This window comes from Taudactylus pleione, unplaced genomic scaffold, assembly GCF_031769625.1.
Source record: "Taudactylus pleione unplaced genomic scaffold, aTauple2 ptg000162l, whole genome shotgun sequence".
In the NCBI taxonomy this organism is placed as follows: Eukaryota; Metazoa; Chordata; class Amphibia; order Anura; family Myobatrachidae; genus Taudactylus; species Taudactylus pleione.
The window spans coordinates 14,337,472-14,363,010 of record NW_028284564.1 but is presented as its reverse complement, the minus strand read 5'-3'; the positions used below and the strand labels follow the sequence as shown (position 1 = coordinate 14,363,010).

General features: G+C 40.3%; 2 protein-coding genes across 2 annotated transcripts in view; one reads left to right on the top strand and one right to left on the bottom strand.

Annotated features, from left to right (window-relative positions):
- TCN2 (transcobalamin 2) overlaps positions 1-13,562 on the top strand; it is a 63,253-nt gene extending 49,691 nt beyond the window's left edge. Inside the window, exons 9-10 of the mRNA XM_088475140.1 lie at positions 846-949; positions 12,667-13,562. Coding sequence (XP_088331266.1) covers positions 846-949; positions 12,667-12,728 — 166 coding nt within the window. The 3' untranslated portion in view covers positions 12,729-13,562. The remainder of the gene's footprint in view (positions 1-845; positions 950-12,666) is intronic.
- Positions 13,563-20,457: 6,895 nt separating this feature from the next.
- P2RX6 (purinergic receptor P2X 6) overlaps positions 20,458-25,539 on the bottom strand; it is a 43,460-nt gene continuing 38,378 nt past the window's right edge. Inside the window, exon 12 of the mRNA XM_088475185.1 lies at positions 20,458-21,455. Within this exon, the coding sequence (XP_088331311.1) occupies positions 21,423-21,455 (33 nt within the window). The 3' untranslated portion in view covers positions 20,458-21,422. The remainder of the gene's footprint in view (positions 21,456-25,539) is intronic.

Here is a 25,539-nt window from a genome sequence, read left to right as displayed (position 1 = left end):
TGCTGATATATTAGCCTAATTGTGAATATATGATATGTTAGATAATTGATATGTAATAAGGGGTTTAAAATGAATAAGCATTATCAGTTCATTGGACTGTGTTGCATTCTATATAATCTCTATATATTGATAACCACCTCCTATGTACCACCGTTCTTTCTTCTTGAATATTGAACTAGATGGATGGGAGGACAAAGGGGGTTATTCAGACCCGCTCGCGAGCGGCAGTACGCTCGCAAGCGGGACGATGTTCCCCACTGCGCATGCGCACGACGGAGGGAGCTCCGTCATGCGCATGCGCGAGACCCGGGGAGCGACGGGCTTTCCATCGCTCCGGGTGACTGACAGCACGCCCCCTTTGGTGGGCGTACCGGGGGCGTGCCTGCCAGACGGAGGCGTTCCCATGGGAACGCCTACTGTCTGAAGCCGGCCCCACTGACATTACTAGTGATGTCAGTGGGAGTGATTTTGGCTCTGATAGAGCCAAAACCACTCCAAGGCTTGTGGCAGGGAGACCCTACCGCAGGGTCTCCGTCGCAAGTCCGATGGTCGCACCATCTTTTTGGCCGCTCGCATATGCTGTGGGTGGTCACCCACAGCTATACGAGCGGCCAGGAGGCCGCTCCATTTTCATGGGGGAGGGCCCTGATTCAGAGCGAGCGCTCTGGTCAGAGCGTTCAGCTCTGAATCAGGCCCAAAGCTCTGACTGTAGAATAAACCACTGGACAAGCTGGACCATTATATTTTAATCTGGTTTTTTTAGATTGTATAGTGGAAATTATTTCTCCCTATCTGCTGACTACAGTACTTTTAATAGATGTCACATTGCAAATTCTCACCCACAGATTTGAAACAAAAGACTCACTGCATGGACCTTTCCTGACAACAGTCAATGATGTCACAGGCTATTGGCAGCTTCTCAAGGATCCAGATATTTCCTTGTTAGAAGGTGAGTTAGTCATTGAGTTAGCAGTGCTCCAGGTTTGCTAGCTCTTGCTGCAGACTGGCTCCATAAGCCTAGCTCCGTATCTAGACTAGCTCTAGATCCAATGCCAACTCAAACCTTCAGATTGCTCTAACAACCAATTAGTAAATAGACTTGATGTTGTTTTTCAGTTATTATAAGTAAAGGCCCTTACACAATGGCCAATTTAAAAAAAAAAAAAAGTTCAAATCATCAAGTGTGTACACACTATGCACGCTTCACACACCAGCACACACTAAGACTACAGGACAACATAGGAAAGGTAGAGGTAGAATAGCTATATCATCAACCATTGCCAGCCATTTACATATGCCTATGTTAACAGTAAATATCTATCAAAAGGTGTAAAAACACATTTAATCGAAGGGTTCCAAATACAATAAAAACAAATTGTTTTACCAGCAAACTTCTATCGGCGTAGTCAGGCGATTGATTTTTGGTATAAACAAGTCAGGCATTTAACTGCACTGCTGTCTCTCTTGATCTGTCATTAGGCTGTCTCAAAACTGAGACAATTGTACAAACCTCTCATAAGAAATTATCAACAACAACTACTATACATTAATTTATCCAATTTCATTGTGCATGCATGTAAAAAAAAGTCCAGAAATAAACTGTTAAAGGGTCATTTGAAACGTGTAAAACTGTGCAATATATGGCTATTTGCGCTAATTCATATATTTATCTAACATGCACACCAGGGCCATCTGCCCCATACCGGCAGTCTACACCTATTTTCAGAAGTTTTTGGGTCCAGCTGGACCTGTGCATTATGGAAAGAGTTAAAACATCTGAGACCTTATTACTAGTTACTTTTATTTCAGTAGCTTTATTACATTGTTTTTTCCTGTACATGACCTGTGGGCTATATTATGGCCAGCACTACTCTAAGTCATATACTTAAGCTGCATACACACGTAAAGATTTTCTGTCCAACCATCCAACCAGTTTATTGGTTGGAATGAAAATCTGGTAAGGTATGAAAGCAAATGACAATCAGCAATTTACTCCCAAACGCCGGAAAATGGACAAAAACTGTTGTTTGAACAAATTGTTTAGATCAAACATTTAACAAACTTGTCTGAACGACCATTTTCATCTGTTTTCTGGCATTTAGGAGCAAATTGCTGATCATCAGTTACTCCCATATGTTACCAGATTTTCATTCCAACCAATCAACTAGTTGAATGGTTGGACAGAAAATCTTTACGTGTGTATGCAGCTTTAGCCTCTTCATGGACAATTAGCTATAGACAAAAATTACATTTTAGCTATAACCATGTACTAGTTAATATAATAAGGATATCAAAACAATAATTATCATCAAAACCTTTTGTTAAGAATTTTCTATCTATTGACTTAAATTTTTTTAAGTCAATAGATATATATTTAAAAAAAAATGTTTTTATGTATTTGTATTGAAGCAATGAATGTTACAGCCGTGTATAACAAATAAAATACTACATTTGCATATAACAAACAGATGATAGGTGTAAAACAAACAAGTAGCTGGCGCTGGACTAATACGATTGTTTCCCCATAGAATCTGCAGCCTCTATATTGGGGTAATTACCAATCCCCATATAAAAACAGACTAAATAAATATAGAAATAGAGGGGCTGATTGTCCAAACAAATTTATTGTAAAACACACTTTAAATTCTAGTCAGTAAAATATCATTGCCTGCCAGCACAGTTCAAATCCTATAATCCACATTCAATTAAGAATGTGGATTATAGGATCACATAGATGATACACATTTAAAGTGTGTACCATCTATGTGATCATAAATATATGATCACATAGATGGTACACACTTTAAATATACATCTTACCCTGAATGTTGTTATTAAATTCAATTAATCTCTCCTCATAAGCTAGTTCTTTCAATAATGATACTAGTGAAGCCTAATATCACATATAAAACAGGTTCAAACTCTATAAACTTGCCCAATAGCAGTAATATTAGGACCATATATTGTACATGCAGTTTTGGTTGTCCCTTTTATCCTTCTTGCTTACAGGGCACTCCTGTCTAATAGAGATGTAATCCATGCCTCTATCTCTCAAATGGACATGTACGCATGCCCAATAGGTTTATATTCCAAAATGTATTCTCATTTATCCAGCGCAGACCTGCGCTCACAAAATTGTACTCCAAACGTTCTTTTAACCCACATGGGCATGTGTATTGGGGTAATGTGTATTCCCCATATATACCACTAATTTAATTATTCTCCATCTTTATAAAATAACACATTTCTCAAAGCTATATGTATATAATATTTTACATAGAATAAAACATAAAATAAAATAAAATAAAACATATATATTGTAATTGCACTGTATTCCTAATGTCATCACTCAAACGCAGCTCATCTAATCAAAAGGTAGAATATATAAAAAAAAAAAAAACTCACATGTATTCTTATTACATATTTTTCCCCCTGCTTTAAAGGCACAGGACATATTCATCCAAAAATCTAAATCTATATAGATATAAGCATGCATACATTTTGACTGCCACCCCAATGTATACATGCGTATACCCATACACACCACCTGCATATTACATGAGAACCCCAAGGTACACATATATATACTGCTAGTACTAGCATCAAATTCTACATCTCATAATCTAAATACATACAGTATCTTCCAATTTTCCCCCTGTAACCACCATTTATGAACAATTGCTATTTATATCTCTATATATTATTCAATTCAATTGTATCATTAAGTCCATAGGGCAACATAGTATTCAAACAGTAAATCCAGTAGGCCTCCCTACGACACAAATCTAGAAAACAATAGGTAGGAACCTGCGCTTCAATATTACGGATGCTGCACTTCAATCCACTGAGGTGGTAATACAACACCTCACAACATAGCATAAACAATAAAAAATGGGAAAAAAGGCGCAACCTTCTAGAATATAATAAACAATGAATATGAATAATCCCAATACAAGTCCACAAAATCACTAAAGAAGTGAAAGAAAATGTCCTCCTTCAATTTTCAGAGTTGGATAATTCCGACAAATGAGATCCTCGTGGTATGCAAAAAAAGGAGAAAATCGCAATATAGCGTAATATATTGATTTTAATCACATAAAAATTGACACAAGACGTATATCCAACATTTAAAATCCTCCACCAATATCAAAGCAGCGTACCAGAGATGGCGGTGTATAATGTACACCCATTCACGTATAAGCCAAACAATCCAAAGTCTCCCGGGTACAACCTGGAATGGCAGCTCCTGGATGTGCACTCTTCCCTTAGATGTTAAAAATCCTCTGGTGCTGTGTTCCTTTCACCAACGCGTTTCAACTCCTATCTGGAGTCTTTTTCAAGGTGTATGTGGTTGGTGGCTTAGTCAGTACCTTAAATATCCCCTGCTACCCTCTGATAGGTTTAATCTTGGAAGGAGGAGTCCAATAATAAAATCCATTTTTCCAAATATACCAATAAAATAGTCATAATACCTTAACAAATATAAACATAACTAAAAACAATTCTATAGATCTACAATAAAAATAAATAATATAAATGGAAATAGCATTTTCATTCCAAAAATACATCGTTCAGTGGGGACGCATCACTTCCTGTTTATACAATACCCGGAAGTGTGCCGCTGATTCCCCCGGCTTAAACCAACCTCGTGGCCTCAACAAGGACCGCGTAGCCTCGACGTCCTTCCGGCAAAACAATCCCCTCCGCAGTGTCACAGCCAGACGCTTCGTCAGCGCATCCCCGTCGGTACACGGGAACAAGCCTGTCCCACGTGCCGGAAGTCGGGGGCCGCAAGGCTTCCGGCAGACAGATAATACATATGTCACATCCGGAAAAAACATTGCAGCGTGCTGTATGTAAACAATACATCACTTCCGATGTAAACAGACCCACTCTTATACATAATATAAATACATAAACAAGAAAACAATACCTCTAATAAAACTAATAAAAAAATGGTTCTAGAGGAACCATTTAAGTTCAAAATCGACATTTAGTCCGTTAGGTGCTAAAGTGCCAATTTCATAAATGGATTTCATCTCTGTTCTAGCCAAAGAAGTTTCCACATCTCTTTTTCTCCAATGGCCTTCTACTTGTTGGATTCCTATCACCAATTTCAAATATTTGACGGAGCATTGGTGAACTTCTTTAAAATGTTTAGAGAGTGAGTGGTTTTCATATCCCTTTTTAATGTTCCTAATGTGCTCGGCCCATCTAACTCTTAAAGGCCTAGAAGTTCGGCCAATATACTGAAGGCCGCAACTACACTCAATTAAATATACACAATTCTTATTGTTACAAGTGATAAAATCACGAATCTCATATTGTACATTTTTTGAATTGGCACAATATTTTTCTATTTTACTTGACTGATTCTGATGATTTTTGCACATAATACACACACCACATCTGTAAAATCCTTTGCTTTTGACTCTCCCTTCTCTTTTCTTAAAAATTGCTCCTTTCACTAATTTATTCTTCAAGTTGGGAGCTCTCCTATAGATAAATTTTGGGTTCTTAGGGACAATGGATTTGAGTATGGGATCTTCTTCCAAAAGATGCCAGTGTTTTCTTATGATTTTTTCAACCTCCTTATGTTGTCCATTAAAAGTGGTTATAAAGGGGAGAGAAATTTCTTTTTTAACTTTATCCTTAGTAATGAGCAACTCTTCCCTGTCAATATTTATCATTTGTTCTATTACGGGATCAATGTAAGTAGTGGTGTATCCTTTAGATAAAAATTTTGATTTAAAATCTTTTGCTTGTTCTTTAAAAACTTGGACATCAGTGCAATTCCGCCTTATCCGTCTAATTTGTCCCTTGGGGATATTATTCAACCATAGAGGGTGGTGGTTGCTCTCAGTACTTATATAGGAGTTACTGTCAGTCGGCTTGCAATAATTTCTAGTATGTAAAGTGCCATCTTGTATGTATAGGACTAAATCTAAAAAACAAATTTCCTCAATACTAGAATTGAAAGATAAATCAATATTAAAAGAGTTACAATTAAGTCTAGAACAAAACATATTAAGACTCTCAAGATCCCCCTCCCATATAAATAAAATATCATCAATAAAATGATACCATTTAATAATATTATGAATAAAATGGTTATTGGTCCATATAAAATGCTCCTCCCACCATCCCATGAAAAGGTTTGCATATGCAGGGGCAAAATGTGTCCCCATGGCTGTTCCCTTCCGCTGTTGGTAAAATTTTTCATTATACCAAAAGAAGTTATTTTCCAAAATAAACTTAATGCCCTCACAGACAAAGTTAATTTTACACAACGAAGTATCACTCTTAGTGAGAAAATATTCAACAGCCTCTATACCATGGGAATGGTCAATAATAGTATAGAGCGAACTAACATCAGCTGTGACCAATATATAATTATCCTTCCATTTTACTTCTTTTAATTTATTTTAAATGTCAGTGATATCTTTTAAATAAGATGGGATCTTTAAAACCTCCGGCTGTAAACAATAATCAATAAAATGGGACAGATTCGAAGTGGCAGAGTCTGTACCTGCCACAATTGGACGTCCTGGGGGATTGGTACAGTCTTTATGGACCTTTGGGAGAATATAGAATATTGGAATAGTAGGTTTTTCAATATACATATATTTTTCCTCATTTTCCGTTATAGCCCCTTCTATTCTATATTTTTGTAACATACTTTTGAGATTTTTATTTATTTTGTCACTAGGATTAGTTTTCAAAGGTCCATACGTCTCTCTGTCATTGAGCTGCCTCATAACTTCTTTGTCATATTTAACAGAGTCCATAACTACAACTCCAACTTTGGAGAAATTCCAACTTTGGGAAAAATTGGATAAGACCTAAAACTGGATGGAGAGATGAGAGGTATAATTCTCCTGTTAGGAAATGGAACTATCATCATGATACCATACCAAGAAGAGGGATGAATTACCGTAATAGATACCACTTTAACCAGGGTAAAGAAAGATTTTATGTGAAAGATGAGTGGCATGCTAGAGAACCTTCAAGATCGAATTATTCCATACCCACACGAAACAAATTTGATATTTTGAACAAGGAAGATTTTTTAGGAAAGAGTCAGAGAGGGAAGAAAACAAACTTCTAAATACAAAAAAGAGAATTAATAAAAGGGGATGTAGAGGAAAAGGTAGAAGTAAAAAAGTTAATGTTAGTGAGAATACCTTGAAAGTTAATATCCCTACATCCACATCCAATGATTTGAGAGAAACTAAAGTTTTCAACTTAAGTAACCACACTCTGACTAATGAAGAAAATGTAGTCTTGAAAAAGGGACTCACATTTGCTCCTAATAATAGACTTAACAAATTTGAAACCTATGTGGATTTGCAGAAATTTATTAGAAAAATTTCCTTGAAGAAATATTTTTTGAGCCAAAAGGGGGAAAGGTCGGAAGAAATTGAGATCTTTACACCCAAATCCACTTTCAATCCCATTTTTCAAAGAGGTTGTTTAGTAGAGAGTTTCAATAAACTCGTATCAGCAGAATTGAATAGGATCCAACCAAAATGGGGCAAATTTGGAAATATGAGCTCAAAGGAAAGACAAGCTGTATTAAATCTGAGTGAAAACTCAGATATTACGATAAAACCCACCGATAAGGGAGGTGGAGGTGGAGTTGTAGTTATGGACTCTGTTAAATATGACAAAGAAGTTATGAGGCAGCTCAATGACAGAGAGACGTATGAACCTTTGAAAACTAATCCTAGTGACAAAATAAATAAAAATCTCAAAAGTATGTTACAAAAATATAGAATAGAAGGGGCTATAATGGAAAATGAGGAAAAATATATGTATATTGAAAAACCTACTATTCCAATATTCTATATTCTCCCCAAGGTCCATAAAGACTGTACCAATCCCCCAGGACGTCCAATTGTGGCAGGTACAGACTCTGCCACTTCGAATCTGTCCCATTTTATTGATTATTGTTTACAGCCGGAGGTTTTAAAGATCCCATCTTATTTAAAAGATACCACTGACATTTAAAATAAATTAAAAGAAGTAAAATGGAAGGATAATTATATATTGGTCACAGCTGATGTTAGTTCGCTCTATACTATTATTGACCATTCCCATGGTATAGAGGCTGTTGAATATTTTCTCACTAAGAGTGATACTTCGTTGTGTAAAATTAACTTTGTCTGTGAGGGCATTAAGTTTATTTTGGAAAGTAACTTCTTTTGGTATAATGAAAAATTTTACCAACAGCGTAAGGGAACAGCCATGGGGACACGTTTTGCCCCTGCATATGCAAACCTTTTCATGGGATGGTGGGAGGAGCATTTTATATGGACCAATAACCATTTTATTCATAATATTTTTAAATGGTATCTTTTATTGATGATATTTTATTTATATGGGAGGGGGATCTTGAGAGTCTTAATATGTTTTGTTCTAGACTTAATTGTAACTCTTTTAATATTGATTTATCTTTCAATTCTAGTATTGAGGAAATTTGTTTTTTAGATTTAGTCCTATACATACAAGATGGCACTTTACATACTAGGAATTATTGCAAGCTGACTGACAGTAACTCCTATATAAGTACTGAGAGCAACCACCACCCTCTATGGTTGAATAATATCCCCAAGGGACAAATTAGACGGATAAGGCGGAATTGCACTGATGTCCAAGTTTTTAAAGAACAAGCAAAAGATTTTAAATCAAAATTTTTATCTAAAGGATACACCACTACTTACATTGATCCCGTAACAGAACAAATGATAAATATTGACAGGGAAGAGTTGCTCATTATTAAGGATAAAGTTAAAAAAGAGATTTCTCTCCCCTTTATAACCACTTTTAATGGACAACATAAGGAGGTTGAAAAAATCATAAGAAAACACTGGCATCTTTTGGAAGAAGATCCCATACTCAAATCCATTGTCCCTAAGAACCCAAAATTTATCTATAGGAGAGCTCCCAACTTGAAGAATAAATTAGTGAAAGGAGCAATTTTTAAGAAAAGAGAAGGGAGAGTCAAAAGCAAAGGATTTTACAGATGTGGTGTGTGTATTATGTGCAAAAATCATCAGAATCAGTCAAGTAAAATAGAAAAATATTGTGCCAATTCAAAAAATGTACAATATGAGATTCGTGATTTTATCACTTGTAACAATAAGAATTGTGTATATTTAATTGAGTGTAGTTGCGGCCTTCAGTATATTGGCCGAACTTCTAGGCCTTTAAGAGTTAGATGGGCCGAGCACATTAGGAACATTAAAAAGGGATATGAAAACCACTCACTCTCTAAACATTTTAAAGAAGTTCACCAATGCTCCGTCAAATATTTGAAATTGGTGATAGGAAGTAGAAGGCCATTGGAGAAAAAGAGATGTGGAAACTTCTTTGGCTAGAACAGAGATGAAATCCATTTATGAAATTGGCACTTTAGCACCTAACGGACTAAATGTCGATTTTGAACTTAAATGGTTCCTCTAGAACCATTTTTTTATTAGTTTTATTAGAGGTATTGTTTTCTTGTTTATGTATTTATATTATGTATAAGAGTGGGTCTGTTTACATCGGAAGTGATGTATTGTTTACATACAGCACGCTGCAATGTTTTTTCCGGATGTGACATATGTATTATCTGTCTGCCGGAAGCCTTGCGGCCCCCGACTTCCGGCAAGTGGGACAGGCTTGTTCCCGTGTACCGACGGAGATGCGCTGACGAAGCGTCTGGCTGTGACACTGCGGAGGGGATTGTTTTGCCGGAAGGACGTCGAGGCTACGCGGTCCTTGTTGAGGCCACGAGGTTGGTTTAAGCCGGGGGAATCAGCGGCACACTTCCGGGTATTGTATAAACAGGAAGTGACGCGTCCCCACTGAACGATGTATTTTTGGAATGAAAATGCTATTTCCATTTATATTATTTATTTTTATTGTAGATCTATAGAATTGTTTTTAGTTATGTTTATATTTATTAAGGTATTATGACTATTTTATTGGTATATTTGGAAAAATGGATTTTATTATTGGACTCCTCCTTCCAAGATTAAACCTATCAGAGGGTAGCAGGGGATATTTAAGGTACTGACTAAGCCACCAACCACATACACCTTGAAAAAGACTCCAGATAGGATTTGAAACGCGTTGGTGAAAGGAACACAGCACCAGTGGATTTTTAACATCTAAGGGAAGAGTGCACATCCAGGAGCTGCCATTCCAGGTTGTACCCGGGAGACTTTGGATTGTTTGGCTTATACGTGAATGGGTGTGCATTATACACCGCCATCTCTGGTACGCTGCTTTGATATTGGTGGAGGATTTTAAATGTTGGATATACGTCTTGTGTCAATTTTTATGTGATTAAAATCAATATATTACGCTATATTGCGATTTTCTCCTTTTTTTTGCATGTCTACCACGAGGATCTCATTTGTCGGAATTACCCAACTCTGAAAATTGAAGGAGGACATTTTCTTTCACTTCTTTAGTGGTTTTGTGGACTTGTATTGGGATTATTCATATTCATTGTTTATTATATTCTAGAAGGTTGCGCCTTTTTTCCCAATTTTTATTGTTTCTCCCTACGACACAATCTACTAAATCTATCGCACCCACGTATAGTGGATTTAATATGTTCAATACCTCTATTATCCATTGATCCCTTTTGACACAAGTAAATTACGCTTAGATAGTGGATGTGTTTTAACACCATTAATAATGTTTCTTGTATGTTCCATATATCTGGTGTTTTACATCCTCGTAGGTGTATGACATTGTCAAAAAAGGTAAAACACAAAAATAATTGCGTAAAATCAGTAATTCAAACGGCTGTTGTTACAGTATGGCATTTGGGAACAAAACAGTCTAAAGGATAAGGGTAACCCTAAAGGTGCCCATCCACATAGCGATATTTGCAAGCGATTGCACGATAACGTTGTTGTTATCGTGCAATCGCTTGCAAATCGCGCACATTTATGTCGGAAACGACCAGCGATGCGCGCGCCCGATGGTCGTTTCCGACATCTATCATCGGGCAAACATGCTAGCCAACCTGATGATATCGTCAGGTTCAGAATGTTGCCAGATGATTGATGAGCCTGCACTGAACGAGTGTTGACTCATCACAGACGGAGAAACAACTGCACGATTACAATGTCGTAATCATGCTCTCGTTTCTCTGTCGGCTAGTGGATGGGCACCTTAAGACAATATAGATTCACAGAGAACAAAAAAAAATATGATACCATCATCTTTTATTAAACATTTTTATTGAAGCAATGAGTGATCCAATGATAAATGCAGGATATTATATGGTAAGCTACACAAGCAAAAAAATAAAGAAATACATTCTCAATTAGGGCCCATAAGACCAGGAGAAACATTGCAGAACAAATACAGATACATGAAATAGTCAGGTACGATTGAATAATATTTGCATCACATTCTAATATGCAGGTTAGGCAGTTATACAAGCATATATCTAGGTAGAACATGCTGTAGTGCCCCAAAAGTCAAAGAGAGCATTAAGCATAAAAGTAAAGCATAATATCCAATGTCAGAATATTTCTAGAGATTAACAATGCAGGCCCCAAAAACATACACAGATAGCAATAGTTAGATATGCTCGCCCCTCACCCACCAAGTTCACAGAGTAATAGGAGTATCTCCCTCCACCATATGCAAAAGGCACCGGGAAACATTGTGCAGAAAATGATGGATCTGAGATTGCATGGCTGTTGGCAAGGTCATGATGAAATTTTCCCATATCTCAAAGAGGTGCTCCTTCTATAGTGTAACTGCCACTCACTCCATAAGGAAAAGGTAAAATAATTTAATTTTGAAATGGGACATAGTTGGAGGTTCGGGGTGTATCCACACCTGTAGGATTGATTTGCGGGCCGCTGCACTGACTGTGAGTAATAGCCGCCTGCCTCCCCTTGAGAGTAATGTCTTAAACAGAGCCGTAACTAGATTTTTTGGTGCCCTGTGCCAGAGAGAGAATTGGCGCCCCCCCCTTTTTTTTTTTTAAATAGGGACATAAGATAGTGCACCTGTAAAAGGACCATGGCCTCATGGGGAAGGGCCAGGGAAGAGATAGGGGAGGCCAGGAGATGCTGGGGATAAAAGAAGAGGAAGCTACAAGTGAGAATGATAATAAACAGGAGAAGTGACAGGCCCAAACAGCGCCCCCTGCCCTGCGGTGCCCTGTGCCATGGCACAGATCGTACCACCCTAGTTACGGCCCTGGTCTTGCATATCAGAAAAATCTATAAGATGCATAATGCAACTGTAAAATGTAAGTAAGTAATAAGCAGCTAATATAAGCAGAGCACTAAAGGTAAGAGGGAAGAAAAGCAAGTAGAGAACACAAACATTCCAGTACAAAGGTTTGAAGCCAAGCAGTCATCTTGTTCAAACTTTGTAAGCATTGTCTGTAGTGGATCATGGTGGCAAGAGGTTCAATATTCACAGTGAAGCATCTGACAGATGTCAGAACACGGCTAATCAGTGTTTGTAATACAGAGGGAATATAAGTACAGAATGATGCATATTTGGGTAGCACCACAAAACATGGGCAATAGATGGCAGTGTCTGCTTCTTTACTTTTATTAAGCTTTCTTTTTTTACTATCATGTATGTATTATTTATATATCATTATCATAATTTTTTTTTTGTATATTTGTTTCTCAGGTATTGCTGATTACAAGCCCAAGAACGGTGAAACGATCATCCTGCGACTCGGATCGTCATGATCTAAAATTACCTCCATCATTTAAGACCACCAGAATGTTTTTTTTATCATTTTATTAGAAGGCAGATAATTCTGCCAGTCTCTAGATTCCTAACCTACTTCATAATTATGGATTGTCACTAGAATATTGCTAGCAATACAAATGAAATGAAGGTATGACCTAATCAGCTGCATTTCAGAGCTGCACTGAAGATATAAAATAATAGTTTATGCAGATGTAGAAGCACATCCATCAGTCTAGCTCATATAATAACATCTGTGCAAATTCAGTATCTGTTCATGTGGGTTCAAATAGTTTTAAGAAATAATTAAACTATCAAAGTTTCTAGAGAAATTACAAAGGAATGTCCTGACCATAAATATAATATAATATATATAAATAATGTGGATACATGGAGGCCACTGGAAGGAAAGGATGATTTCAAGAGTTACTGGATGCAGTAGTTTGTAAGCTGTGTATTTGTCCTCTGAATAGTTAAGTAATCAGTGATAAAAGGAACTGATGGCTGATCACAAAGATAAGTATTTTAGTACTTAATTGAAAGCTGGTTAATATTATTGCACTGCTATTGATGTACCTCCATGCAGTCAGAACTGTTCTATGTAGCTGTGATTATCCCTGTGCATCACCTGTATAAGGGTAATGAGAGCTGGACTTCCAAAAGAGCTGAAAGGCCCAACATGAAACTATTGTTCTACACCAGAACCTTGCAGAGCACAGAACTAATAATGGGCGTGCTAACTCTTTCTAACTTAGTATTATTTATACTGTTATAATTCATATTAAGAATATTTCCAAACTGATTTTTAATAAACTTTGCCATCATGTAGAAAAGACTATGATCATTATGTGTGTTAACCAGGGTACACACTACACAATGTGTACCCAGAGCGGCATCGCCAGCGCCGGGACCCTGCATTTAGCACATGCATACATGCTTGCCGATGCCAGGTCCGATGGGGGGGAGCTACGTGTCATGCTGTTTTCTGTCTGCCCTCCAGCAGGACCAACGAGGGATGTCCTAGCGACCAGCGGGAGTGCAAATATCATGGGTACACACTAGACGATGTACCCGATATGTCACTCCAATCCGCAGGATCAGACGATATCTGCTAGTGTGTACCCAGCTTTACTATTTTTACATTTATTTACTTTTGTGTCTGTGCTTGATACATAGCTGCAAGAAGAATGTATTTGAAATTTTGCACTTGGAGTAGTATGAAAATTTTACCCAAAAAAGTCCTCAAATAGGAACAGAACAATTGCAGAACACAGTAGAGTAATAAGGAATAGCTAACTGTAGAAAATCTCTAAGGTCCATTGATGTGTTATATTATTAACAGGGGATAAATGTGGGTAATTTCACCACCTTATTAAAAAATGAGATGTAGTTATGAGACCGACGGCCGTGATGCTGCCTGTATAAATCCCGACGGGGGAAGCCTGACAGGAGACTTAAGATAGGAGTCGAAATACAGACACCTATCTTAATCCAGACGCCGGAATTCAGAAGGACGCCAGCCCGACCGTGGTAAGTGAGGGGCGCACATAGCTGTTAGCCACGAGGGGGAGAGGGTTAGGTAGCATAGCTGGGCTTGCGTTAGGGTTTTTTTTGGGGGGGGGGGTTAGGGTTAGGCACCACCGGGGAAGGGTTAGGTTTAGGCACGAAGGGGGGGAGACTTAGGTTTAGGCACTAACAGGGAGGGTTAGGGTTGCGGGGAGGGTTAGGGTTAGGCTACAAGAAGGGAGGATTACGGGGAGGGTAGGTATACTTACCCTGGATAACAACCATCGGGATACCGCTGTCGGTATTTTGACAGGAGGCATCCGACAGCCGGCATTACATACCCATTCTGTTTTTTTATGATTCATAAAAACAAGACTGTGCATTGGTATATAAGATAAAAGCAAGTACAACAGAAAATAACACTCAGCTCCCCCATTGTGACTGTTACTCCTGTTCATATCTGTGAGTAGAAGGGGACGGTTAGCTTATTATTTGATATAGATAACTGATATTTGGAGTACAGCAGATCCCACATTTTCTCAATTAGATTTTTTCTGCAGTTTGAGTTATGTGGGCCATACATCTACATCCCTAACTCCACTTCTGCTGGCCATCGATGATCGGTGATTCATTGCCGGATTAGGGAAATTCAGCATGTTAAAAATCCCAATTTGCCGATTCCGACCATTTTTGGGTCGGGATCAAGGAATCGAGATTGTTCAACATGTAAAATATCCCCAATTTCCTGACCCAGCCGTCGCCAGAACAGGGATTTGCCGTGATAGCTGCTAGATGAATGGGCCCTTTAACTTCATTCAATAGATACATTCTTTATTAGTTATAGTCCACCTATACCCTGCCAGAATAACCCAGAATATACAGCTGGATTATAACTTGCCTATGCTTTTCCTGATGTGGTTCTCCCACTTCTGGGTATCCATAGATCTCTGGATGAGGAGCACAGACAGCACAGATGGTGTAATGGTTAGCATTACTACATCACAGCACTGAGGTCGTGGGTTTGATTCCCACTACGGAACTAACTGTGCGGAGTTTGTATATTCTCCCTGTGCTCGCGTGGGTTTCCTCCGGATACTCCGGATTCCTCCCACACTCCAAAAATATACTGGTAGGTTCATTAGCCCCCCCGACAAAAATTAACCCTAGTGTGAATGTGTGTGAGCATGGAGTGGGGAATAACTGTCCTATGGACAATAACGAGTGCGTAATATGTGTGTGCTATATAAAATAACTGGTAATAATGAGGAGAAAGGTCAAACATAGGTTATAGGTGGGGCTGCAGTGCAGTCCAAAATTCAAATAGGGGATCCACACCAACTGCCACCCCTAACGATGCCAACCATCACTGGCCCGGACTCACTGGCAGTTGGTGTGGTTTCCCTATTTGAATTTTAGCGCTGCGCTGCAGCCCCTCCTGTGGAGCCGCCACTGCTAATAATGTATTACAAAACCACACATTAATGTTCATGTTTTGACCCATTTTTCCAGCTAACACGTGTGAACAAGCCCTGAGTATGATGTATCACCTAATATACTTTCAATTAAGGACTATTTTGTGCAGCCTACTGGAAATACAGACGGTGAAAGCAGCCGCCATTACTATTAGTATGACTTTTACCAGTCCAATCCTAGGAGCAGAAGTCTGTCTAAAATTAGCCGGATCTCTGCGTACGCTCACCTATGACTAGCCATCACTGCACCAATAGCAAACGTATCCTAGGTGTAAAAGACCAGGTGCTGTTGATTGGCTAAGAGACAGACTACTCACAGCCAATCTGCGGCCTGTTTCCATGGTAGCGTCCGCTGATTTGCTCACAACCGTAGATGTGCAGGAAAAATACGTGGGTTCCACCACTTTCGGGAGAAGAGCTATATGTATACACATTAGCTCTTCTATGTCCACATGAATCAGGTTCGGGTTTTTTATTTTCATCCCCCTCCCCCCCATCCCTCGGGAGGCTACTGGTGCAGAGGACCGACCGGCATCTAGGATGCCTACTGGAGAAGAGGACCGACTGGCGTCAGGGAGAAGGTAAGTGTGAGTGGGGGTGAGTGAATGAGAAGGTACATGTGTAATCAAAGACTCTAAAATTCGGTCTGTGTACTGTCATTCTTTCGACAGTGGGGTACTGTGCAAATGGCCTGCTGGCACAAGTGCTAAAGGAAAGGCTTGCTAATACCTGTAGTTCCACTGTGAAAAACAATATTAACCATTCAATTAACCCATTACCCCTGCACCCACCACCACCAGCAGTGCAAGGAAGCTGGTTATTGTTCGGTAGGGGGACCCCATTTTTTTCAGGGGGTGGGGTCCCTACTTTCCAAGGATTGACACTGATCTGTGCAGTGCTTCTGTTAAACAAGTTGCTGAACACACACACTTGCAAAGATAATTGTATACACCATCGGAAAACATGATTCAGTCAAACATGATTCTTAGTAAATTTGTTCGTTTCTGTAAAAAAAAAAAATCACTTGTGTCCATGCAATGTCAATCATGTTTAATACTCAGCCAGACAGAGGGCCTCATTCAGAGGCGGTCGGAGGATGCAAGCGGTCGCTCAGAAACTGGGCGGCCGCTTGCATCCTGACCGCCCTCCTCTGTTTCAGTCGTTAGGCTGTGGGTTTACACCCACAGCTCTAACGACCGCTAGGGTGATGGTCGCGATGGTCATAGACCATCGCGGCCATCGGGGCTTACAACGAGACCCTAGGGTAGGGTCTAACTTGTCGTAAGCCCCGGAGAGCTTCTGGCTCTGTCAGAGCCGGAAGCTCTCCACTGACATCACTAGTGATGTCAGTGGGGCCTCCCCCAAACGGTAGGTGTTCCCATGGGAACGCCTACGTTTGGGCTGCCACCCCACCGGCCCGCCTTCCAAACGGGGCGAGCTGTCAATCAACATCAACAGCTTGCCCCCTTTGGAAAGAGACCCACTACGACCGGCGCTGTCGGTCGTAGTGGGTCTCACGCATGCGCAAGAAGGAGCCGGCTCCCTCGTGCGCATGCGCACTAGACAGACATCGAGGCGGCCGTGCGGTCGTAGACCGTACGGCCGCCTCTGAATGAAGGCCAGAATTCTTAGTAAATTCACCCCCTAATATCTGCCCAACTTCTTCCATCAGATGACACAAACTTTTTGCAACCCTGCAGATGCAGTTATATCGATCTACACTGTAGCTATCAATCAATGCAGCTACCAAAAAACTTGGTGCAATTACGTAAAAACAGCACTTGAGCTGCCAGCCTGCACAAGTCTTCTACGCAGGGGCGTATCTATAATGGGTGTAGGGTGTGCGGTGCACACAGGCCCTCGGGTCCAGGGGGGGCCCGCACATGCCAGAGGCAGGCATGCTGGCACCTGTAGTTCCATACAATAGTTTTATACTATTTTACACTTTATTACCCCCCTAACCACAGCCCGGGGTGCGGGGAAGAGCTCCGGGCTTCAGACCATGCCTGAAGTTTTGAGAGAGGGGACCCCAATTTTTGGGGGTCCCCACATCCCCTTAGTTCCCCAGCTTGGCCTGACTGGCTTGGAGTGAGAATGCTTTGTCCATGGAGACCTGGTAATAGGGTCTCCTGGCTGTGGCATTACACCCCGGTCGGTTTGGGTCCAGTGCTGGTTTTAAATATACTGGGAACCCTACGCAATTTTTTCCCCCTATATTTAAAACCAGCACTGGCCCTGCAGCCAGGTGCTGGTTCCTAAGTTACGGGGGAACCCTGCTCATTTTGTTCCCCGTAATTTTTGGAACCAGGACTGGTTGACCAGTCCAGGGCTGGTTATGGCTTTTGGAGGGGGGGACCCTACATCATTTTCTTTAATAAAAACACTATACATTAACTACACATGCAGAAACATACTCAAATCACACTGATCTGTGTATGTTTCTGACAAACTCGCAGCTCAGGAGGGTGAGTGTTTGAAACATCAATTTCTCTTCGAGTTTGCTGTAATTTCACCCGAGATTGAAATCTCTAATTTCAGTAAATTTGCAAACTGCATTTTTTTCATAAAAAGTGCTTCCGAATTTGCCTGATGGTGAGAAGATTTGAGTTTGCGATCTCACCCGAGTTTTACGAGTGAGATTAAAGACCTCTCTCCCAAACTCACCTTTAGTAAATTTGCAAGATGAAAAACATGCCTAAACTCACCCGAGATTGCAATCTTGACCAAACTCGAATCTTAGTAAATTTACCCCTTAGGGGTAAATTTACTAAAGTGAGAGTTTTTAGAAGTGAGTTTTAGAAGAAGCAACCTATCAGATTCTAGCTATTATCTTCTAAAAGGTGCTAGTTAAATGTTAAGTAGAATCTGATTGGTTGCTATGGGCAATATCTCTTCTAAAACTCACTTCTAAAAACTCTCACGTTAGTAAATTTACCCCTTTATTGGCCGTAGGACAGTTATTCCCCACTCCATGCCAGATGACACTAGAGGCATTGCTCATGGATATCCTTACAGTTTATTTACTATCAACGTTTTAATGCAAAGTCAAGTAACAGGGGAATCACAGCAATGATATGACACAAAACATTACAAACAAAATAAGTCCTGCGGTTTGATCACTGTAACACTCTTTATGCTCTATGAAATATAATACTGTTCTTTTTAGGTAGTAGATAAAGACTGTAACCCTGATAGACATGCCATTGTCATCTTGGCGGCCTCCCTAACAAGTGCTCATTTTTGGAGGGCAGCTCACAGCAGTGCCATATTCTCACCATCTCATTATGATGGATTTTATAGTACTCTAAGGGATATTAAAGTAATTCAAATCTTATATCCGTACCCTGGTTGGTGCTTTTTAATAAACTTTTCTTCAATTTGGTTTGAATGTTCTTTGCTCTTGATCTTCATAATGATGCTGTTTAGCAATGTGCTAATATATTGCAGGGTGTATTTAATTTTTAATCAATTTAAAACACTATGATTGTGCACTGATGGACTTCAATCAATTCATTATTAGACCACCTTAGCCAATGTAAAAAGCGAATATCTCATCTGTGACAGTGTTGCCCGCTCAATGGGCATGATTCAGAGTTGGGAATAGAGCAGAGGTTCCCAAACGCGGTCATCAAGGTACTTATCCAACTAGCGGCAGGGGAAACTTTGCACTAGAGCAATTCATCATTGCTCCGGAGCGGGGACAGCTGCTCCGAAAAGCAGCTGTCCCCCTGGTTAGCAACGCAGCTACAGAAGTAGCTGCGTTACTTACCGTCAACGCAGCTACGCATGCATGACCTGGAGTCACGCATGCGCAAAGCAGCTGGGGAGGTAGTGAGAAGCGGGCGGAGGGACACGCTGGAATCCCTCTTCGCATCCCCGGAACTCCTTCCCATAGGAAGGAGCGGGAATCCGAGAACAAGCGCCATCTGAAGATGGCGCTTGTTCTCGCAAGCAAAGTCCTAAAACTTTCCGTTTTTGGAGTTTGCCGAATATCAGGTGGTCCATTTGGGATCCTTGACAGTGAATAGCCTGGTAACCGAAATATGCGGAAACTAGCATTTCCACATGGTTATGGTTACCGGGCTGTTTACTGATGATGAAAAGGCCCCTTAATTAGCAACTCATAGTCAATTTGATTTAACCACCTGTGCTCAACCGTGTATAGCTCTAAAACCTGAACTGTTGGGGAGCCTTGAGGAACGCGTTTGGGAACCTCTGGATATAGCAGGTAACTGTGTACCTGGACAAACCATGTTGCAATGTAAGGGGTACAAATACATTATTTTTGCATGCAGGGTAAATACTGGCTGCTTTTGCATGTAGGCCACAAATGCTAGACGGCTTAATTTTTACACTACAATTTAGATTTCAGTTTGGACTCACCCCTCCCAAATCTACATCTCTCTGCACATTTTATATATGCCCAACCTGCATTGCAACATGGTTTTACCAAGGTGCACAGTTAAGCTGGGTACACACGTAAAGATTTTCTGTCCAACCATCCAACTAGATGATTGGTTGGAATGAAAATCTGGTAAGGTATGAAAGCAAATGACAATCAGCAATTTGCTCCCAAATGCCGAAAAATGGACAAAAATTGTTTAGTTCAAACGTTTAACAAACTTGTCTGACGACCATTTTCATCTGTTTTCTGGCATTTAGGTGCAAATTGCTGATCATCAGTTCCTCCCATACCTTACCAGATTTTCATTCCAACCAATCAACTAGTTGGATGGTTGGACAGAAAATCTTTACGTGTGTATGCAGCATTACTTTCAATAACGTACTCTGGGCCTGATTCAGACCCGCTCGCAAGCGCTGAGCGCTCGCTAGGGGGTCGATGTTGGCCAAGTGCGCATGCGCACGAGTTAGCCGGCTCCGTCATGCGCATGCGCGAGACCCGGATAGCGACAGCCAAGCCGTTGCTATGGGTCTCGCTACAAAGGGGGCGTGCTGTCGATGGTGAGTGACAGCACGCCCCCTTTGGTGGGGGCGTGGCTGCCCAGACGGAGGCGTTCCACTGACATCACAAGTGATGTCAGTGGGAGTGCTCTCGGCTCTGATAGAGCCGAAAGCACTCCAGGGCTTGCGGCAACGAGAACCTACCATAAGGGTCTCGTTGCAAGCCCGATGGTCGCGATGGTCTTGACCATCGCGACCATCTTTTTGGCCCGCTCGCTATAGCTGTGCGTGGTCACCCACAGCTATGCGAGCGGCTAGGAGGACGCTCTAAAATTCAGAAGGACGGCCCTGATTCAGAGCGAGCGCTCTGTCAGAGCATCCGGCTCTGAATCTGGGCCCCTATTCCCAAAGCTGAATCAGGCCCAATGAACAGATGTTTTTGTACAGAATATCGCAGCCAGGACCAGTTTACTAAAAACAATATTGTTAAAAATATACAATCTAAAGTTTCTAAACGCATTCTGAAAAGTAATAAACAACAAGCTTAAACCCTATGATGAACGATCCTGTAAGCCCTTTGAAGCTCAGGTCCAGTAATGAATAGAACAAGCATTTAAAAAAACATAAATAAAAACACCTGAGTGTAGCATTCATACTGGGCACAACTGTCTTGTAAGAACATTGACTAAGAAACAAGATATTTTTCGGATAATGTAAACATATTTGTGCGTTTCAATCGACTCTTAAGGCCTCCAAATAAATGCATATTATCTTAGTTCTAGGCTCATATCTGTTAATTGATGTTTATTTAGTTTATGAAGGTTGTTGGTCTTTAGGTGGTTTAGCCTGAAAAAAAAAAAATACTGTTAGTACAAAGATAATATTGACAAGTTCATGGTAAAATAACTAAGGGCAGATTCAATTCAAAGTGAGCTGCCTATTACAGTAAGCTGGTTCTGCTCACACCTCCATAAGCTGCCATCAGAATCAGCCTATGCCTCTAATGCCCCTTTTGCACCAAAATTCCGGGTCTGACCCAGAGTTGGATAGCCGGCGCCGACTCGGGGTATTCCACAGTCGTCGCCGCTCACACCGCAGTCGGGTCTGCATAGACCTGGCTATTCCGGCGTGAAAGTGGATGCGTGGAGATGACGTCATCGCCAAGCGCCACTGAAGCCGCACCAATCGGCCGGCTTGCGGCGCATTGCAGGTCATCAAGACCCGGAGTGCGCTGTACACAGCAGGGTTTCACGGGCTACGCCCGTGTTAAACCCTGCTACTTACCTGGGTTGGAATGCCCGGTCACTCGACCCGGCGATCCAACCCTCACCCCTTTTACACCAAGGAGCTGCCCGGATTAACCCTGCAATAACCCGGGTTTTAGCTCCGGTGTAAAAGGGGTATTAATGTGCAGAAGCCTCCAGGACCCTTTCTGTGCTTAACTGAAGCTGCCCCAGAAAGTTCAATCACACACTGAATATAGTTGCATTGCCCAAGATATCACTGAAACAATGTGCTATCCAAATATTCATATACTGTAAAAAGAGCTGCATGACATACTACATGGTCATGGGCCAATTATTACTAGCAAACCAATACCATTTAACAGAGTCTAGAGTAACTTTGGGGGCCATAAAAAATAATAACCAACACAACAACAAGCACCTGCATAACACAACCAAGGGTATATATATATATATATATATATATATGTATACATTTTTATATATATATATATCTGCAGCAAAGAAAAGAGGTTATTGCTGAGCTCACATATACACATTAAATAAAAAAATCACAGCACTGACCTTTATAGACTTTCTACTGTATATAGAGATGTATGTCAGTGCAGGCATCATAAAATATGTTTTATTATGCTGTTCACACCTGCTGCAATATTATTACTGTTATCACCCCTTTATTGTAACTGATATCACCCCGTTATTGTAACTAATATCACTCAGTTATTGTAACTGATATTACCCCATTATTGTAACTGATATCATCCTGTTATTGTTTCTGATATCATCCAGTTATTGTAACTGATATCATCCCATTATTGTAACTGTTATTACCCCATTATTGTAACTGATATCACCTCGTTATTGTAACTGATATCATCCTGTTATTGTTCCTGATATCATCCAGTTATTGTAACTGATATCATCCCATTATTGTAACTGATATTACCCCATTATTGTAACTGATATCACCTCGTTATTGTAACTGATATCATCCTGTTATTGTTCCTGATATCATCCAGTTATTGTAACTGATATCATCCCATTATTGTAACTGATATCACCCCATTATTGTAAATGATATCACCCTGTTATTGTAACTGATATCATCCTGTTATTGTTCCTGATATCATCCAGTTATTGTAACTGATATCATCCTGTTATTGTTCCTGATATCATCCAGTTATTGTAACTGATATCATCCTGTTATTGTTCCTGATATCATCCAGTTATTGTAACTGATATCATCCCATTATTGTAACTGATATTACCTCGTTATTGTAACTGATATCATCCTGTTATTGTTCCTGATATCATCCAGTTATTGTAACTGATATCATCCCATTATTGTAACTGATATCACCCCATTATTGTAAATGATATCACCTCGTTATTGTAACTGATATCATCCTGTTATTGTTCCTGATATCATCCAGTTATTGTAACTGATATCATCCCATTATGGTAACTGATATTACCCCATTATTGTAAATGATATCACCCCATTATTGTAACTGATATCATCCTGTTATTGTTCCTGATATCATCCCATTATTGTAACTGATATTACCCCATTATTGTAAATGATATCATCCTGTTATTGTTCCTGATATCATCCAGTTATTGTAACTGATATCATCCCGTTATTGTAAATGATATCACCTCGTTATTGTAACTGATATCACCTCGTTATTGTAAATGATATCACCTCGTTATTGTAACTGATATCATCCCATTATTGTAACTGATATTACCCCATTATTGTAACTGATATCACCCAGTTATTGTAACTGATATCATCCCATTATTGTAACTGATATCACCCCGTTATTTAGATGAAACATAGATTTAAATGTATAAATTGCAGTAATTTTTCATATGTCAGAAAATATCCATTTCCCATTACATTAAAGCAACTGTTTCAAAATACTGTATGAATACTTTTGGAATTTTGCTGTAGTTACACTGTCCTTATTCCATCTGGTATTTTATTTATATTGGTTACAGTGTAATTACCAGTCAATTGACTAACATAAATAATCTCTGGTTTCTAATTTAGACTGCTAAAATTGGTATGCACTTTATTTCCTATACCGTAAGAAAACATGTATATAAAACAACAAATATTATTATCCTTTATTTATATGGTGCCACAAAGGTTCCGCAGCACCTTGCACAATACATAAATGAGCAAACAAGAAAGACAGTTAATAGTAATATAAACAATACAGGAGATGGTTTATACACATAGCTGCATAACACAGGCAGCAGGGCCTCAGCAACCAAGTGCTAGGTGCTAACTGGGGAGTTAGGATTAAAATATACTATGAGAAGGGGGAGGAGAAGCATTATCTGTCTATTAAATATATTTAAAAGATTGAGCACAAAAAAGGTGACCCTCTTCACTAGGACAAGTTATTCTGCTAATTCAATATATGCACAATAAAATAGTTTGAGTGCTTGCTTGTCACTTATATCACCAATACACTCCTCTGATGAAGCACTTTGTAACACATGCTCCTGTTCATCATCAGCTGCTTGTTATAACATAGGCTCAGCACGTCTAAGCCGCGCCATACATTCAGCCTGACATATGTGGCGATAGACGGAACTAGTATCCAGGAGGGTATAGAAGGTGCAGGTGCAGTTATAGGGGTAGTTTGTAGCGCCAAGTATAGTATATCCCCGACACACTCCTCCGACAGGACACTTCCCCAACACACACTGCTGATCATCAGCCGCTGCTTAATATAACTTGATTCCACGACATACCTTCAACCTGATACAAGCGGCATTAGACGGGACTGGTAGTTAATAGACACAGGTTGATATCGGTATAGGGGCAGCTTATAATGCTAGGTGAGACACATCTCACATTTTTGACACAGACTTCTAAATCATTGAAGGAGAGGAGAGAACTAATCCTGATAACGGCTAATCAATAGCTGATATTTTGCACTGCTATGTATTAGCACAACGTAGAATTGCAACTATATAGCATAATAATTGCTATTTATAGTTATTACGACAATATAACTAGTTATCTTTGCAATAAATCCAGGATACTCCATTTTTAATCCAATGTATCTCTCCTTGGATTAATAATACCCCTTTTCCACCTAAATTCCGGGTCTGACCCGGAGTTGGAACAAAGGCCCTGATTTAGAGCCGGACGCTCTGACAGAGCGCTCGCTCTGAATCAGGGCCGTCCCTCTGAATTTAAGAGCGGGCTCCTGGCCGCTCGCATAGTTGTGGGTGACCACCCACAGCTATAGCGAGCGGCCAAAATGATGGTTGCGATGGTCAAGACCATCATCACCATCGGGCTTGTGACGAGACCCTTGTGGAAGGGTCTCGTTGCCGCAAGCCCTGGAGTGCTTTTGGCTCTATCAGAGCCAAAAGCACTCCCACTGACATCACTAGTGATGTCAGTGGGGCCGGCCCCAGACGGTAGGCGTTCCCAGGGCAACGCCTCCGTCAGGCCAGCCACGCCCCCAGCATGCCCACCAAAGGGGGCATGCTGTCATCACCATCGACAGCACGCCCCCTTTGGTGCGAGACCCATAGCGACGGCTTGGCTGTCGTTATTCGGGTCTCTCGCATGCGCATGAGCACTTGGCCAACATCAACCCACTTGCAAGCGCTCAGCGCTCATGAGAGGGTCTGAATCAGGCCAAAAGTTCCTAACC